General features: G+C 42.6%; 1 protein-coding gene across 1 annotated transcript in view; it reads right to left on the minus strand.

Annotated features, from left to right (window-relative positions):
• PAPSS1 (3'-phosphoadenosine 5'-phosphosulfate synthase 1) overlaps positions 1-17934 on the minus strand; it is a 147530-nt gene that overhangs the window by 46079 nt on the left and 83517 nt on the right. The window contains exons 6-8 of the mRNA XM_040418266.1: positions 17734-17847; positions 13922-14033; positions 5576-5781 (exon numbers count right to left, since the gene is read on the minus strand). Of these exons, the coding sequence (XP_040274200.1) occupies positions 5576-5781; positions 13922-14033; positions 17734-17847 (432 nt within the window). The remainder of the gene's footprint in view (positions 1-5575; positions 5782-13921; positions 14034-17733; positions 17848-17934) is intronic.

The following is a 17934-nucleotide window of genomic DNA, read 5'->3' on the forward strand; positions in this document are numbered from 1 at the left end:
ACTCCCAGAGGACCACTCTCGAACCACTCTTTGATTGCTAGAGTTAGTATACAGGTTTTCCTAAAATGTGTTGAGTAGACAAGCCCGGGAATGCAAGATCACCCATAATGCCGTGCAGCCAGCCATTCTGTAGATAGCCATCCCCTGGGGTGTCACAGCCCTATGAAACACTCATCCCTCGCTGCCAAACAAAACCATCCAGTCTCCACCCCATAGGGGGGCCAGGTCTTAATGATGACCAGTCTCATCTTTTGCTGGCTTTACTTCCTAGAAAAGTTAGAAAGATGCAGAGAGAGGAGTAGATGGATGTTCCTGATTACATATTATCATCAACATTAGATGATGTGGAAAAGGAGAAAAAAAGTAGAAGGCAGAAGAGCTCTCACCTGTAGGGCAGGAGAGCGCTGGGGTTGGAGAAGTGGGTATTGGAAATTAGCAAATGTTGTTCCCATTCGCAAGAAAGGTAGTAGGGAGGAATCGGGCAACTATAGGCCAGTAAGCCTGACATCAATAGTGGGGAAATTAATGGAAACCATACTTAAGGAGAGGATTGTGGAACATCTAAAATCCCATGGATTGAAAGATGAAAAACAGCATGGGTTTACTTCAGGGAGATCATGATTTGTTAATTTTTTTGATTGGGTGACTAAAATAATAATAGATGGCGGAGGTGCAGTAGACTTATCTAGACTTAGTCGTAAAAACCCCAGAGCAGAATATAAAATCTGTGATACAGTCCTAACCTCAGTATCTGAGGAAAGGGATTTAGGGGTCATTATTTCAGAAGACTTAAAGGTAGGCAGACAATGTCATAGAGCAGCAGGAAATGCTAGCAGAATGCATGGGTGTATAGGGATAGGCATTACCAGTAGAAAGAGGGAGGTGCTCATGCCGCTCTACAGAGCACTAGTGAGACCTCATTTGGAGTATTGTGCGCAGTACTGGAGACCATATCTCCAGAAGGATATTGACACTTTGGAGAGAGTTCAGAGAAGAGCTACTAAACTGGTACATGGATTGCAGGATAAAACTTACCAGGAAAGATTAAAAGGACCTTAACATGTATAGCTTGGAAGAAAGAGGAGACAGAGGGGATATGATAGAAACTTTTAAATACATAAACACGGTAAAAGAGGAGAGAATATTTAAAAAGAAGAAAAACTGCTACAAGAGGACATTGTTTTAAATTAGAGGGGCAAAGGTTTAAAAGTAATATCAGGAACTACTACTTTACTGAGAGAGTAGTGGATGCATGGAATAGCCTTCCTGCAAAAGTGGTGCATGCAAATACAGTGAAGGAGTTTAAGCATGCATGGGATAGGAATAAGGCCATCCTTCATATAAGATAGGACCAGGGGCTATCCATAGTACTCAGTATATTGGGCAGACTAGATGGTTCTTATCTGCCGACACATTCTATGTTTCTATGTATGCCAGAGCTGATTATTATTCAGTGTTTACTGTCAAATAACCTGCACAAGATTGCAGTCAATAATATGCATATTGTGCCCTTACCTAACCAGCCAAACCCCATAATAGCAACAGCCCCTATTTAAAGGAGCATTAAAGGTGCCACGCGGCCATTAACAATGAAGACCGACTATACAGTGCGGTCTTCATTATTAAATGAAAGGCAGATATGGGCTAATTGGCTGTGGGGTTCTTCATTGCAGCATGGGCGCAACACACTAGCAGCACGGCTGCTCTGTCAAACCGTACCCTAATGCAGAGTGGCTTGGATATACCTGATTTCTAGCAATTCATGACAAATTAATCTGTAACAAATGTAATTTCTTGAGGAACTTCAGCGAAGCGGCCGAATCAAATTTTTCTTCACAACACAACACAACAAAGTTGTGACAGGGGTAACGAAAGACTGGAAAAGTGGTATTAATAAAACAGCTGGAGGAGCAACATGCTACTAAGTCACATGACTGGGTACAAAAAGAGCATGTTAGAGAAGCAGAATCTTTCAGAAGAAATGATGGGGAGAAATCCATGTGTGCAAGGGACAAGGCCGATGATTGTGATCTACGAGCCCTCAGACGCCACTCCGTTAAAAACAGGCATGATTCTGTGCTGGAAATCATTGCATGGGCTCAGTAACACTTCCTGAAATCATGGTCTGTGAACAGTTCGCCATGCCATCCACAAATGCAAGTTAATGTCTTATCATTCAAAGAAGAAACCATATGTCACATGACCCAAAAACACTGCTATTTTGGCTAGGCCAAAGCTTATATAAAATGGACTGAGGCAAAATGGAAAACTGGCAGATGACACAATGCTCTGCAGATTCAGGAGGAGAGGAACCATCAGGCTTGTTATCAGCCCAGAGTTCAAAAGCCTGCATCTCTGAAGGCATGGAGTCGCATTAGTGCCTATGGCATGGGCAGCTTACACATCTGGAAAGGCACTATCAATGCTGAACAGTATATTGAGGTTTTAGAACAACATATGCTCCCATCCAGAGAAACTAAACCACATGCTGCAGCCATCACGACCTCATGGCTTTGCAGACGGAGAGTCCGGTTGCTGAACTGGGCTACCAGCAGTCCAGCTGTTCACCAACAGAAAACATCTGCTGCATCATGTTTACAAAAATCCAGCAAAAAAGACCCAGGACTGTTGAGCAGCGAGAATCCTACATCAGACAACAATGGGAAAATATTCCCAAAACTCCAGCATTTAGTCTCCTCACTTCCCAGACATTTACAGACTGCTGTTAAAATAAGATAGGGTGCTACACAATGGTAGATAAGGCATGGCCTGCACCAACTTTTATGAGAAGAGTTGCTGCCATCAAGTTCTAAATGAGTCAATTTGTTTTATGAAATGGTAAAATACAATCTGATATGTGTTCTATGATCTACTGTGAATAAAACATGGGTCTATCAGATTTGCAAATCATTGTATTCTACTTTTAATTTATATTTTACACAGTGACCCAATTTTATTTGGAATTGGGGTTGTATTTTTAGAGTAACTAAACTTTTAACAAACTTTATTTAAATACTGGAAATGTCCTAAAAAAGAATTTGCACTAAACTTTGTGTTTTGCTTTTTTAATAGAGAAAGATGCATCTGAACGTCTTCTCCCAAGTGCTGTAAAAACACTACATTTGTACACCTCTAACATGTGTATGTGTATGTGTGTACGAATTCCACTGTACTGTGGAGGGAGGCCACAGCGAGGGCTGTGTATGGATCGCTGCTCCTGCCTGTGCCCCCTGATCTTTGCTCAATCCTGGTACGGCACTTACAGACGTGCTATGCCAGGATTTGGCTGAGCAGGCTCCTGTATTGTATTAAAAGCTCTGAATAGCAGCACATCGTTACAGGAGAGCTTTCCGCTTCGCGCTCAGTAGAAGACAAGTTCAGATGGCTATTTCTCTATTACAAAAGCAAAACACATAAATAAAGTATAGAGCTGCTATTGATCATATTAGATAACGGGATTTATTGTCAACGAATCCAGTTATCGAATAATCGGCCGATTCGTTGCTATGCGGGCGGTCAGGCGATATGCCTGGGGGTCATTAACCGGCAGTAACTTTTACTTCAACTTTAAATCAGCGCATCTTTATTACCTGACAATGAAGCTCCAGTAAAAGGCTGAGGGGGCGGCAGTGTAACGTCACTTACTCACGTGACGCGCCTGCTCCGCCTGCTTCATTCATAAAGTGGATGGAGCAGGCGCGTCACATGAGTGACGTTACGCCGCCGCCCGCTCTGCCCGTTACTGGAGCTTCATAGTCAGGTAATAAAGATGCACTGATTTAAAGTTGAAGTAAAAGTTACTGCCAGAATAGTCTACTGCTGTGAGCGGCAGGGCCGCGGCTATTATGGGGAGGGGGATCTGTGGATGGCACTGTTATGGGAGGGGGATCTGTGGATGGCACTGTTATGGGGAGGGGGATCTGTGGATGGCACTGTTATGGGAGGGGGATCTGTGGATGGCACTGTTATGGGGAGGGGGATCTGTGGATGGCACTGTTATGGGGAGGGGGATCTGTGGATGGCACTGTTATGGGGAGGGGGATCTGTGGATGGCACTGTTATGGGGAGGGGGATCTGTGGATGGCACTGTTATGGGGAGGGGGATCTGTGGATGGCACTGTTATGAGGAGGGGGATCTGTGGATGGCACCGTTATGGGGAGGGGGATCTGTGGATGGCACATATAGCATCAGATGCTATATAGTGCCATCCACAGATTCCCCCCCCCCCCCCATAACAGTGCCATCCACAGATCCCCCATAATAGTGTCATCCACAGATCCCCCATAACTTGTCTTTTTTACATTGTAATGCAAATTTTTTTATAATTATGTAACTCCTAAATTTGTTTTAATATGGCTTTTGAACATTATTTTTTAAGTACAATCATATAAACCCCATTTTTTTGTCATTTTGGTGTTTTTTCCCCGATTAATCGATGAAATTAGCGACAACTAATCGATTATTCAAACAATCGTTAGCTGCAGCCCTAATAAAGTATATTGCTAAATTGTTTTTAGGACATATCCAGCATTTTTAAATATGCTTAGTTATTCTATAAAAAGAATAAAACAAGCAGTGTACCTAAACTTTTATAAAGATTTTTTAAACTGTCTATATCTTATTAATGGATTATTTTTTTTTTAACTAGTTAAATAAGTTCACGCTATTCAATAGAACTTTTCACTGCAACGCATACAGAATCCATACACCGTCAGGCTTTAGTGAAGTGAGGACAGCCTGAAATTCCATATAGCACGTCGCTGCTCCTGCCTGTCCTTGGTCTACTAAAGCCTGGCATAACATATCAGTGCGGGGTATCCTGCACCAATGTGCTATGCAGAGGTTTATGTGGAGTGGGCACAGATGGGTGCAGCGATCTGTGCTTTGCCAGTAGATGCTCATTGCAGAAATTAGAATCCAACACCACATACATGGCTACAACGCAAGGATTCCCTTTGTGCTATAGAAAGGCCCGAACTTCGGAGGCCTGTTTTTCTAGTAAAACAGTAAATAAAATATATTACAAATTATATTTAGGGCATTTGTAAAACAGTTTAAAAAAAACTTTATAAAAGTTTAGGTACACTACAAACAACTACATTGTGCAATTTTAAAAACAACATAACTAAGTGCACGTTGAGCCACAGATAAACAGGAGAAAAAATATTTTTCAGTCAAACAAGCTTTAAAATATTTAAAGAACAGTATGATTTTCATATATCATAAAAGTGCCTCTATCTATAACATTGTGGTCATGCATTTCTTAACTACAAATGCTTTAGCAGTATGCCGATTAGCTACTGATGTCCTGACTTGATCCAGTCAAATTAATATGATGAAATATATACATTCCCTTGTCAGCTTGAAGAGTTATTTAATCGCCTGTCATGCAGGTAAGGTGCATGAAAAATACTGCAAGAGCACCCTCTGCTGGTTAAAGCAACTCATTTCCGGAGGACATATATTGCTCAAAAGATATCCAGGCATTTCATGTCATGTATATGACAGCTTTAAATTGTCCAATGCGTTATGCTGGCGATCAAAAGAAACAACGATGAAATATTTAATTCGGACCTTAATATATGGGTGCTCCTTACAGGTTGTCCCCCATTGCCGGGCACATCTCTCCTCTTTCCTGTGCTCATAAAACTCTGGATGACGCAGAATGGCTACTCGCCTTCCTTCATAAACCAGTGCAAAAGCTGTGCAGCCATCGAGTCTTTGCTTGTCCTCATCGGTTGCTGTCAGCACAATGGGCACAGATAAGTTGATGACACCCCCTGTGGAAAAAGAAATTAAATGCATGACATAACTGCTAAATCCAACATATGCAATTCATAATAAAATAGCATAGGTGTAGGCAAAGCTAGGATAGTTATATCTGCCCTTTCCTAAAAAATGATGTAGGCACAGAAAGTAACCTTCTCCATGTCATTACCTCACCACCTCAGAAGTTGTCCTCTGGTATCTGGCACTAAGAGGGCTAGAGCAGATTCTATGCCCTGTAAGTTGCAATGTGGGGTCTCCATTAGGGATGAGCGAACTTGATATTTTGAAGTCCGAGTTCGTGTTCAGGTATATGCTAAATTGCGTTATGGATTCCGTTACCACGGACCATAACGCAATTCCATGACTCCAGCATAACGAAAACGGGACGGATCCATTATGCATGCCATCGTTTTCTATTATGACGGAATGAATAACGGAATGCCTCTAAAGGCATTCCATCATGGAATTGGGCTATGGTCCGTGGTAACGGAATCCATAACGTAATTCAGCATATACCCCAACACGAACTTCAAAATATGAAGTTCGCTCATCCCTAGTCTCCATGGATTGGACATGTTTTTCCAATATTTCCCATGGAGGTTTGATTGGACTATAATCTGGGGTATTCATAGGCTAAGTGGACACCAAGAATTCTTTGTTACGTTCCTCAAACCACTCCTTAACAATTTTTACAGTGTGGCAGGGCGCATTATCCAGCTGAAAGAGGCTATGAATATCGTTGTGATGTAAGTGGGCTTCAACAATGTAACAACCACATGCCAGGATCTAAGGATTCCCAACAGATGATTGCCCAGAGCATTAAACTGCCTCTGCCAGCTTGCATACCTCACATAGTGCATCTAGGGTTGTTGCGGGTATCAAAATATCGATACCTAATCGATACTTTTGTCCTAGTATCGATACTATACCAGGACTTGACATTTATTGATACTAGGCTGCTCAGTAGCGCAGCCAAGTATCAGAGAACATGACCGCGCTGCTGTCAGCGCTCACCGTGCTCTCAGCAGCTCAGGGGAGAAGGAGTTACTCTCTCCCTCCCTCCCCCCTGTGCTGCTGCTGCGAATAAGAAGAGAGAGAGGGGCGGGCACACTGCGCCACCAATGAAAGTTAACGTTTAATACAAATACAGGTGCCGGCAGCAGAATCACATAGCCGCGATCAGCGGCAGTTAACCCCTCAGGTGCAGCACCTAATGGGTTAACTGCCGCTGATGGCAGCTCCCAGCTATGTGTTGCCGGCACCCGCCTCCTTATTAAAGGTCAATTATCATTGGTGGCGCAGTGCACACCCCTCCCCACTATTAAAAACATTGGTGGCGCAGTTCCGTCCCCTCCCCCACTATTAAAATCATTGGTGGCGCAGTGCGCCCCCCCCCTCAACCCTCAGTATTAAAATCATTGGTGGCAGTGGCCACAGGGTCAGCTCCCCTCCTCATTGGTGGCAGTGGCAGCTTCTGATCAGGGCCCCAGCAGTGTGCTCTGATTGGTTGCCATGGCAGCCAGGATGCTACTGAAGCCCTGGCTGCCATGGTCAGCTCCCTGCTGCTGTGTGCACTATGCACAGGGCAGCAGGAAGAGTGTGAGGTCCTGTTCACCCTAATAGAGATTTATTAAGGTGAATAGGACAAGGGATGAAAAGATCCCAGGTTGTAGCCCTAAGGGGGCTAATAGTTATTAAATAAAATTAAAAAAAACTAATTATTAAGTATAAATCACCTCCTTTCCCAATTTTACATATAAAATATATAAACAATGAATAAACATATCACATATCGCCACGTCCGAAAAGTCCAAACTATTAAAATAGAAAAAAATCTCCTATACGGTGAATGCCGGAACAGAAAAAAAATTATTAAAATTAAAACTGCGCGATTCGCCATTTTTTTAAATGCTGAATGCAAGCGGCTTTTTGGTGTTTTTTCGCATGGTATCGAATGGTATCGAGTATCTCAATACTTTTTTATGGTATCGAAATCAAATCAAAATTTTATTATCGCAAGAACCCTAAGTGCATCCAGGTGACATCTTCTTCCCAGGTATGCACTCACGCTGTTCAAATGATTATCAGGTTGCCTTCTTCCATTCTCCAGTTCTGAAGCTTACGCACCCATTGTACACATTTTTGGCTGTGGAGTGGGGTCAGCATAGGCAATCTGACACTTCTGTGGCTAAGCAGCTCCATATGCAGCAAGCTGTGAGGCCTTGTGTCTTCTGACATCTTTACATCGCTAAAACCCTTGCATTTTCAGCATTTGGGCAACAGCAGCTGTTCTGTGGGACCAGAATACACACACTAGCCTTTGATCTCACTATGTATTGCTAAAGCTTGGGTGTCCATGACCGTGTTGTCTGTTTACTAGCTGTTTTCACCTGGACCACTTTTGGTAACTACTGACCACTGCATACCACAAACACCACACAAACCTACCGTTGTGGAGATGCTCTGACCCAGTTGTCTAACCAACACAATTTGGCCCATGTCAAAGTCGTTTAGATCCTTACCCATTTTCCCCACTTCCTATACACGGGCTGTTCACTTGCTACCTAATATATCCCATTCGTTAACATCATTTTTATCATAACCAGATAATCAATGTTATTTCCTTTCTCTTAGTTATAATGTTATGGCTGATGGGTGCCAGTACATGCTCAGATTTAGATCAGGTTGTCCTGAAGGCAAAGTCAACTGTGGATTGTAAAGGGAAATTCCACTTCTCTTTTTCTAATCCACTCCTGGTTTCAGCTTCAAAAACTGCATCAAAGTCCTGAACAAAGCCTGATCAAAACCTGAATGTGCATTGGCAGCCTAGATTTAATTTAGGACGGGTTAGTATATCCAGGTTTTGAAGCCAAGGCCAGGAATGGATTCAATAAGAGGAGAACACTATTATACATATTCTCCGTTTATGATCCACCTCTGGCTTTGGATTAAAAAAAAACTGCATTAAAAAAAACCTGAACATGAAGAACCAGCTTTGGAAAACTTGACAAAAAAATGACTGCCCACAACTGCCAATTTTTTTAATTTTACTGGAATTTTTGTATTTTCAAATGGTAGACACTTTACTAAAGAACACCACAAACTAAGTCAATTCTCCAGAATGCTGGTCACTAGGATTGACGCTACTATTGCCAATTTTTAAATGCTTTTGATATCACAATATGACACATACTAAACATTAGTGTGTCACGTCCAAAGAATCAGGGCAAGTTGCTTCCCCAGATAATCAAAAAAGAAGAAATGATGTGTCAGAAGAGTTTTACTGTGCAAGAATAAAATCTCTTCACATCTGACCTCATCTACTTTTACTGTAAAGTGGCTTTTACAAGGATTACAATCTGCTTTTGATGTGACAAATCAAAAGAAAAATGGAGCAAATGTGGGAAGTAAAAATATCCTGTTGCCAACTTCACAGAAGGAAATATATATTATCTGCAGCGTATGAAAATAAAAGAGATAGGTATAAAGTATCTGTAAAACAAAAAACAGTGCTGTATGATACTATTGTCAATCCGAAAGTGTATCCAACTGAAGGCCTCATGTAATCTGCCAGTACATATAACACACATCTAGGCCTAAAACACATGGCAGGGCTCCAGATGGCGACCAAAATGGTCGCCAATGCGACTTAGAATTGCAAAATGGCGACAAGACTTTGTAGTCTTGTCGCCATTTGCGCCTAGACCCTCCGCTGCTCTGCCGCTTTAAGAAGAAAGGCATTTCATCCAGCAGGCAGGCGGCAATCCAATAACAGAGCTCCGCACAGTATAGAGCTCTGTTATTAGAGAGGAGGCTGCTGATTGGTCAGTATCAGTGTGCTGCTGTACCATTGGATGCTCCTCTCACACCCCCATTCTCCCGCGCTGAACACAGCAGCAGCTTCAGAGTCATGAAGACAGGGAGCCGCTCCATAGAACAGAGGTTAGCTTGAGAAGCGGATACTTAACAATCCACAGACTGTCACAGTCACCCCTGCGCTGCCGCTGATAAAGGCTAATCCTTATCGTCTTTACAACCCTGATAACACTCAGGGGGCCGCTGCTGGTGCTCCCTGCCTGGGCTCACAAACATTCTTAATAAGGGAATAAAAGGGTTAATAGGAGCCGCTGGTCAAGACACTAAAAAGCCAGTGAACCATATCTCTTTCAATAGTCCTTGCTTAGTAGGAGGAGTGGTTATCTCCTGGAGGTTATCTCCTCCTCCTAAGACTTTTGAAAGAGATATGGTTCACTGGCTTTTTAGTGTCTTGACCAGCGCGGGGCTCCTATTAACCCTTTACATACTTAACATTAGCAAGTGGTGAGATGACTGATGATCACCTCACCACTTGCTAATTGCTGCTGCTGCCCAGTATTCCCCCCGCCTACCTACCTACCTAACTTTCTCTGCACATCTCTTTTATGCTAAAGTGGGGGGGAACCTTTTCTGGTGTGAGCCTGATAAGTGTGATTGTGACCAGTTCCATCAGTTGGCACACGTGCAGCGGTATGAGGGAGCACTCTGCCATTTGTACAGCCTACGATGCAAAGATGCCACCACGCTGGGGAGGCTCAGGTGTGGCTGGCAGTGAAGTGTTAAGGCTGCCGGTCGTTAAAGTAACGTTAGGCTGATATAAGGGGCAGCCGCGCAGCCCACCTGCTCCTTGCAGGACTCTGATCATGCACCCGCCCTTCCCAAACTATGGGCCCACTTACCGGCTACAGCCCCCCTACTACAAACCCAAGGGGCCCTACTGGAAGCCTCCCTACAAGGGTGCCCATGAAGTCTGCTCTTCTCTTTAACTGCCTGGATAACTACCGGATATGGGCTCAGCTGTAGGCCTTGCTCAGCCAGCTGGGGCCGTAGCTGGGGCTGAGCCGCTCTTACACCAAAGTAGTAGGGGTTCAGGTGTACCCCAGAGTGGACGCGTCTGTTCAGTGTTCACTGGGGCCCCGTACGCTGAAGAGCCGCAAGGGATGGGCCCTACTGTGCCATGCCACACCTGGGCAGCATGCAGGACTGCGTAACGTCACCCCAGTCCGCTTTACCCGCACTGTAGCCAGACAAGTCTTTTATTTTTTATTATAATTATATGTATTTTACATTTGGCGACTAAAAAATTCATTTGGCTCCTAAATTTTTCAGATTAGGAGCCAATGGCTCCTTGAGATTTTTTTTTTGTCTGGAGCCCTGCATGAGTAGTCAGTAACTCCCTGTCCAAAGACAAGAGCATGTAATGTCATGGAGCAGTACACTTCAGATGGCGGTCAGAGAAATGCTGGATCAGCTGACCACTTTTTCCTTCAAACATATACACATGGAACAGCCGAGCATGCATGTTTCTTTCAATGCAAAAAGACTGATAAACCACCAGGCAGCATTCATCTCTCAGACAATAACGGATCAGATTCGAGCTATGCAATTAATCTAATTTACTAGACTGCCATTCCAGTGAATCCCTGAATGAAGCTGTTATCCTGCTGTAATGGCAGGGGTCAGAGATTACGCCAATCCTGGCAGCTTAAAGGGAACCTGTCACCAGTTTTATAGTGTCCTAACTAAGGGCAACATAAATAAGTGACTGATTCTCTTAGCAAAATGCTGGGTTACTTTCTTTAAATTGACCCAGTCAATCTGCCAACATCTTGTATTGAAAAGTCCAAGCTCATAATGATGAGTCCTGAATATTCATGAGCTCCTGACTCTCCCCGCCCACCTGCTGCTGATTGACAGTTATTTTCCATATGAATCAGCAGCAGGTGGGCAGGGGAGTGGCTATAGCTGTTAAATAAATAAACGCTGGACTCAATGACATCACACTGGACTCAAATCAGCTCATTAGCATGCTGCATGTGGCATCTTTGTGTCTATATTATGAGGTAACCATCTGTCACACCAGTAAGTGAATACATCTAAGGTACTTTTTAGTAGTTAATGATTGTATATAATTAGTTAGATTATAATCAAATATCCACATGACAGGTTCCCTTTAACTATCAATAGTAAAGAGTGACCATGGCATCTAGGAAGTTAGACAGAGAAAAGGCACTCCCTCTGTCACCATCGCCCCTCAATCCCCCCTGAGAGTGCCAATGCATTGCCATGGAAGCTGGCGTCTAATAAAGGCCTCCAGGTCTGCCATGACTTTATGAAGTGTCTGATCTACAGTACATTGTATCAGACAGAAAAAAAATCTGCTGGCTGTATAGGACTCTAATACACCCTTGTGCGTGAGCCCTGAAAGAAATGGAAAAAAGAGCTAATAAAAAATGTTTAACCTTACTAACAATACAATGAAGACCAGTCTTAGAGAATATTCTTCCCTATTGCTATAAATTATATATATATATATATATATATATATATATATATATATATATATATATATATATATGTGAACCCGCTACTTACAGAGTGCTGCATCCTCATTTTTTTTCCATAGCCTATATATATCTATATATATATATTATACACAGTACAGACCAAAAGTTTGGACACACCTTCTCATTCAAAGAGTTTTCTTTATTTTCATGACTATGAAAATTGTAGATTCACACTGAAGGCATCAAAACTATGAATTAACACATGTGGAAGTATATACATAACAAACAAGTGTGAAACAACTGAAAATATGTCATATTCTAGGTTCTTCAAAGTAGCCACCTTTTGCTTTGATTACTGCTTTGCACACTCTTGGCATTCTCTTGATGAGCTTCAAGAGGTAGTCCCCTGAAATGGTTTTCACTTCATAGGTGTGCCCTGTCAGGTTTAATAAGTGGGATTTCTTGCCTTATAAATGGGGTTGGGACCATCAGCGTCAGTCAGCCGAAAAATGGGGTGCTGCGCCAGATGACCTGGCCTCCACAGTCACCGGACCTGAACCCAATCGAGATGGTTTGGGGTGAGCTGGACCACAGAGTGAAGGCAAAAGGGCCAACAAGTGCTAAGCATCTCTGGGAACTCCTTCAAGACTGTTGGAAGACCATTTCAGGGGACTACCTCTTGAAGCTCATCAAGAGAATGCCAAGAGTGTGCAAAGCAGTAATCAAAGCAAAAGGTGGCTACTTTGAAGAACCTAGAATATGACATATTTTCAGTTGTTTCACACTTGTTTGTTATGTATATAATTCCACATGTGTTAATTCATAGTTTTGATGCCTTCATAGTCATGAAAATAAAGAAAACTCTTTGAATGAGAAGGTGTGTCCAAACTTTTGGTCTGTACTGAGATTATAATATATATATATATATATATATATATATATATAGCTAAATTCTGGAGCTCAGACTTACATCCTTCAATAAACATTAATGTAAGGAGGGAATAAACAGCGCCACAGAGGCAGTCCAATGTGCGGTGCCATATATCTGTCTAATAAACAGGGAAATGTCATAAAACACATTTGGAAGCAAACTCATTTATAGTACGGACTGTAGACACACATGCAGATTACATATAACATGTCAAAAGACAGCTATCAGGTCATCTCTCAGGTCTTTCACAATGTAACATCAAACAATCTCCGAATATATAACATATTGCCATTCTCACTCTTTAGGATTTATGGCTCCTCGCTTTACAGATCAATAATTAGAACCATTTATTTGGCTGCATGCAGACCATCTTCAAACTGTGACCGTGCCATATATACACTGCATTTATAAACTGACAGACTATAGCAAGATATATGGGCCCACACCAACGGAAAAGATTACACAAAAGCATTGCTGCAAACCACCGTGACCCCAAAGCTACTCAGTTACTTCAGTCAGACCTTGAACACTATAGTTAACCTTGGGGTCCTTTTACATAGGCCAAGATTTGGGCCAATTATTGGGAATAACCAGACCCTATTAGCTAAAAGAGAGCAAAAACAATAATATATATCATGTCAGAAAATAAATTAGACACATAGGGCAATTTACTGACAGCATTATGTGCCTGTGTGGGGCAGGAACACACAGCATTATAAATCATTATAATACTGTGAGACACCTAGTGGCCATGACCTCACAGCCTTATTCAGGTGGATGCAGGCATATTTTTTAAATGAAGTGATTTGGAAATTTGCTATTTATACTTTTCTCTATTAAATGAAATGGAATTCTGTGAAAGTAAAGGCAATAGAAACAAAATGGGGATTTGCTTACCATCCAACAAACAATCAAAATGAAGGCACTGTAGGTATTCCCTTTCTCTCATAAAGCCATTAAGAGGTGTTCCCCAGCCTTCTGCCAATACCTGAACCCACTGCATATCAACCTGTGTAAGGGAAGTAAATACATATTAAATGATGAGCCACTAGGACAATGATGACATTTAATATCTGGATATTTAGATACAAATTGCTGCACACAAACTTTGTCACACATCATTAAAAAGTAAAAGGATTGAACGGGGTTCTGCACTTTGTTTTAACTGATGATCTATCCTCTGGATAGATCAGCTGCATCTGACCGGCGGGGTTCCGACACACGGGACCCCTGCCGATCAGCTGTTTGAGAAGGCAGCGGCGCTCCAGCAGCGTCGTGGCCTTCTCGCTGTTTACCGCCGGCCCAGTGACATCACGACTAGTATCAACTAGCGTGGGTGGGGCTAAGCTCCATTCAAGTGAACAGAGCTTAGCCCCACCCACGCTAGTTGATACTAGTCGTGACGTCACTCGGCCAGCGGTAAACAGCGAGAAGGCCGCGGCGCTGCTATCGCGCCGCTGCCTTCTCAAACAGCTGATCGGCAGTGGTCCCGGGTGTCGGACCCCCGCCGATCAGATGCTGATGATCTATCCAGAGGATAGATCATTAGTTAAAACAAAGTGCAGAACCCCTTTAAGTAAAGCTCCGCAATGACCAAGTGACAAATGTCTGATTGCTAGGGGCCCCCACAGCTGTGAGTGAAAAGGGTCCTTGAGCCCCCCATGCCCATTCTCTCTCACTGACTTTGAATTGATGAGCAGTACAGCATACCCCATGCCCCTCTAGTCTGTGTTTACGGGGTTAACAGACACAGCGCTGTCCTATACCGTGTACGGAGAGGCACCACAGTATGTGTATGTATACCGTACACAGCAGCCATGCAGTGAGGAGTAATGGGGGGGCTGGCGACATCTGTTCCTGTGATGGATAGGTGATAAATGACCACTGCAGGGCAACACCTTTGATACAGATGCATTTTATAGATTTGGAAATCACATTCTTTTCTAATAATATTAAGAAATACATTGTTTCCACTAGGAGTCCTCCACTTACAGAATGGGAGTTGCAGGGTAGTTATTAGGGCGTTCAAACAAGTAATAAAAAAAATAAAAAAAAGTACATACATTTCGATTTACATACTGCAATATCATTAAACTAATATTTTAACCAAAGCCTATTGAAACCTTCCCAGTTTGCATTTTTCTGGCGCTTGTGTCTATCATATATAGCAATGACCCAATGGGGGGAGAATAAAAAGCAGATGTCAAGAGTTTTAGGTGTTTTTCAATGTGTTTTTAATCTGCTCAGGAAGTGCAGAAATTCTGTGATCATACAATCTGACAAGCACAGCCAGATCCATCTACCGTATATATACAGGGGAAACTCGAAAAATTTGAATATCGTGCAAAAGTTTTTCATTTATTTCAGTAATGCAACCTAAAATTAGAATATTGTGAAAAGGTTCAATATTCTAGGCTCAAAGTGTCACACTCTAGCCAGCTAAGTAATCCATATCCCCTGAGCAAAGGGCACCTGAGATTGTGACTTTGGGGTTTCATAAGCTGTAAGCCACAATCATCCAAATTATAACAAATAAAGGATTGAAATATCTCGCTTTGCATGTAATGAGTCTATCTCATATGTTAGTTTCACCTTTTAAGTTGCATTACTGAAATAAATGAACTTTGCACGATATTCTAATTTTTCGAGTTTTACACAGTAGCATGATGGAAGAGCAGGTACACAATGTTAAAGGGGTTCTCCGGGCTCTCCAATATTGATGACCTATCCTCAGGATAGGTGGTCAATATCAGATCGGCAGGGGTCCAACACCCGGCACCCCTGCCAATCAGCTGTATGAGAAGATGGCACGCAGTGTGCATCTGCCGTCTACCGTCTATCTTCCTGCTCACCGTTGCTGTCTCCTGAAGACAGGTCATCAATATAAGAGAGCCCGGAGAACCCCTTTAAGGCTAGTGCATCTCCAGTCAGAACATGTGCAACAGCAGTTGCTGGTAGTATAAAGCTACTTTCACACTGGCGTTTTGGCTTTCCGTTTTTGAGATCCGTTCAGGGCTCTCACAAGCGGTCCAAAACAGATGCATTTTGCCCTAATGCATTCGGAATGTAAAAGGATCCGCTCAGAATGCATCAGTTTGCCTCCATTCCGCTTTGGACGCGGACACCAAAACACTGCTTGCAGAGCCAAACGTTTTCTATGACACAATCCGGCACAATAGAAAACGGATCCGTCCTCCATTGACTTTCAATGGTGTTCAAGACGGATCCGTCTTGGCTATCTTAAAGATAATACAAACGGATCAGTTCTGAACGGATGCAGACGTTTGTATTATCTGAACGGATCCATCTGTGCAGATCAATGACGGATCCGCACCAAAAGCGAGTGTGAAAGTAGCCTTACTCTCACATAAGGTATAGTTAGAGGCAAAATAGAATCTTTTGGACAATTAGACCTAAATGTAAATCTGAAAGTACAGCTACTTACACTCAGACACAACTACTGTATGTACTGTAAATAACAGACCAAACATTTAAGGGACTATGACCAAAGACCTACCTTTCAAACTATAACTGTGGTTCACCTGATTAAAATGCTGGTTTTCTTTTGTTGATCTGAAGCTCTATTTCCAATTTATGATACTTTTTCTTAATATGCAAATTAGGCCTTTGGTGCAAAGAGGGGTCACCGGCTGCACTCATTTTTGTGGCCAGCCCCTCCCTCAGTGCTTTGCCACTGCCTGGCCCTGTCAATGAAAGCAGCTAGGGAGGATCTGGACACAGAAAAGAGTGGAGATTGGACGCAACAAAAGCAATGGTGAGGGACTTATTGTAGCAAAGGCCTAATCTGCATATTAAGAAAACTCTGATGCGGAGCCTCAGATCAACAAAAGCAAAACAGCATTTTAATCAGGTGAACCACAGCTATATGTCTACGCAGACAGTTTCAAAGGGAAAGAGTACAGAAAAAACTGTATGGGTGCATTCACACGGATCCGATCTGCAGTTTTGCGGACAGGATGAGGACCCATTCATTTCAATGGATCCGCAAAAAACAGGCGTGCTGTCCACATCCGTATGTCTGTTCCGCAGTTCCCCAAAACATATAGAACATGTCCTATTCTTGTCCATTTTGCGGAAAAGGATAGGCTTTGTTACAATTAATCTGCAAAAAGGTCCGACGCAACAAAGATATCAAAATTATGTAACTGGAGGGGCTACTACAGGAGAAATTTTGTATAACATGGCAGCCATTCAGTTGAAAGGGAGTCCTTTCAACACCTTAACAGAAGTCGGGCATATACAGTGGCTCTCCATTCTGTCTCGTAAAGGGTGGACAGGGGTTGTTTTCAGGACACACCCAAACTGATAATTTGATATGTCTAGATGTCCTGTGTTGGGGGACACAAAAGATCAACTGGAAGGAGCATGCAGGGAGAAGGAAATCCAAGAAAATACAACAGGATAAAATTGGGACCAGGGTGGGAGAAGTAGGGAGTAAACAAAGAAATATCTATTGAGCGAGGTAGGAAAGAAGTGTGTGAAGAAGATCAGCATGGAGGGTAAAAGATGGAGTACATATGCAGCTCCTTGAGCAAGAGAGCCACAAGAATGGATTCCCCAGAACACAAATGCAATCGAGGAGCGTATAAAATTTGGGAGCCTGTAACGGATTGACCATTCTCTTTTTCCAGCAGTTGTCAGACACGTTTTATCAGATTCATCATACATCTACAGAACTCTCTATTCACCTTATTTATTTCCAACGCCGGCAACGTCTCAGCATCTGTCTTTGCCAGCTGAAGTTTGTTCTCTGGTACATACAGCTCTTTGACTTCATAAGATGCATCTACCGGCACAATATCCTATTCAAGAAAATAAACCAGAATTGAATTAGTGTTTTAGCTGTAAAATAGATGCGCTGAACTTATCAAGAAAGGGAGGTAAAACAA

This window comes from Bufo bufo, chromosome 2 (assembly GCF_905171765.1).
Source record: "Bufo bufo chromosome 2, aBufBuf1.1, whole genome shotgun sequence".
Lineage (NCBI taxonomy): Eukaryota > Metazoa > Chordata > Amphibia > Anura > Bufonidae > Bufo > Bufo bufo.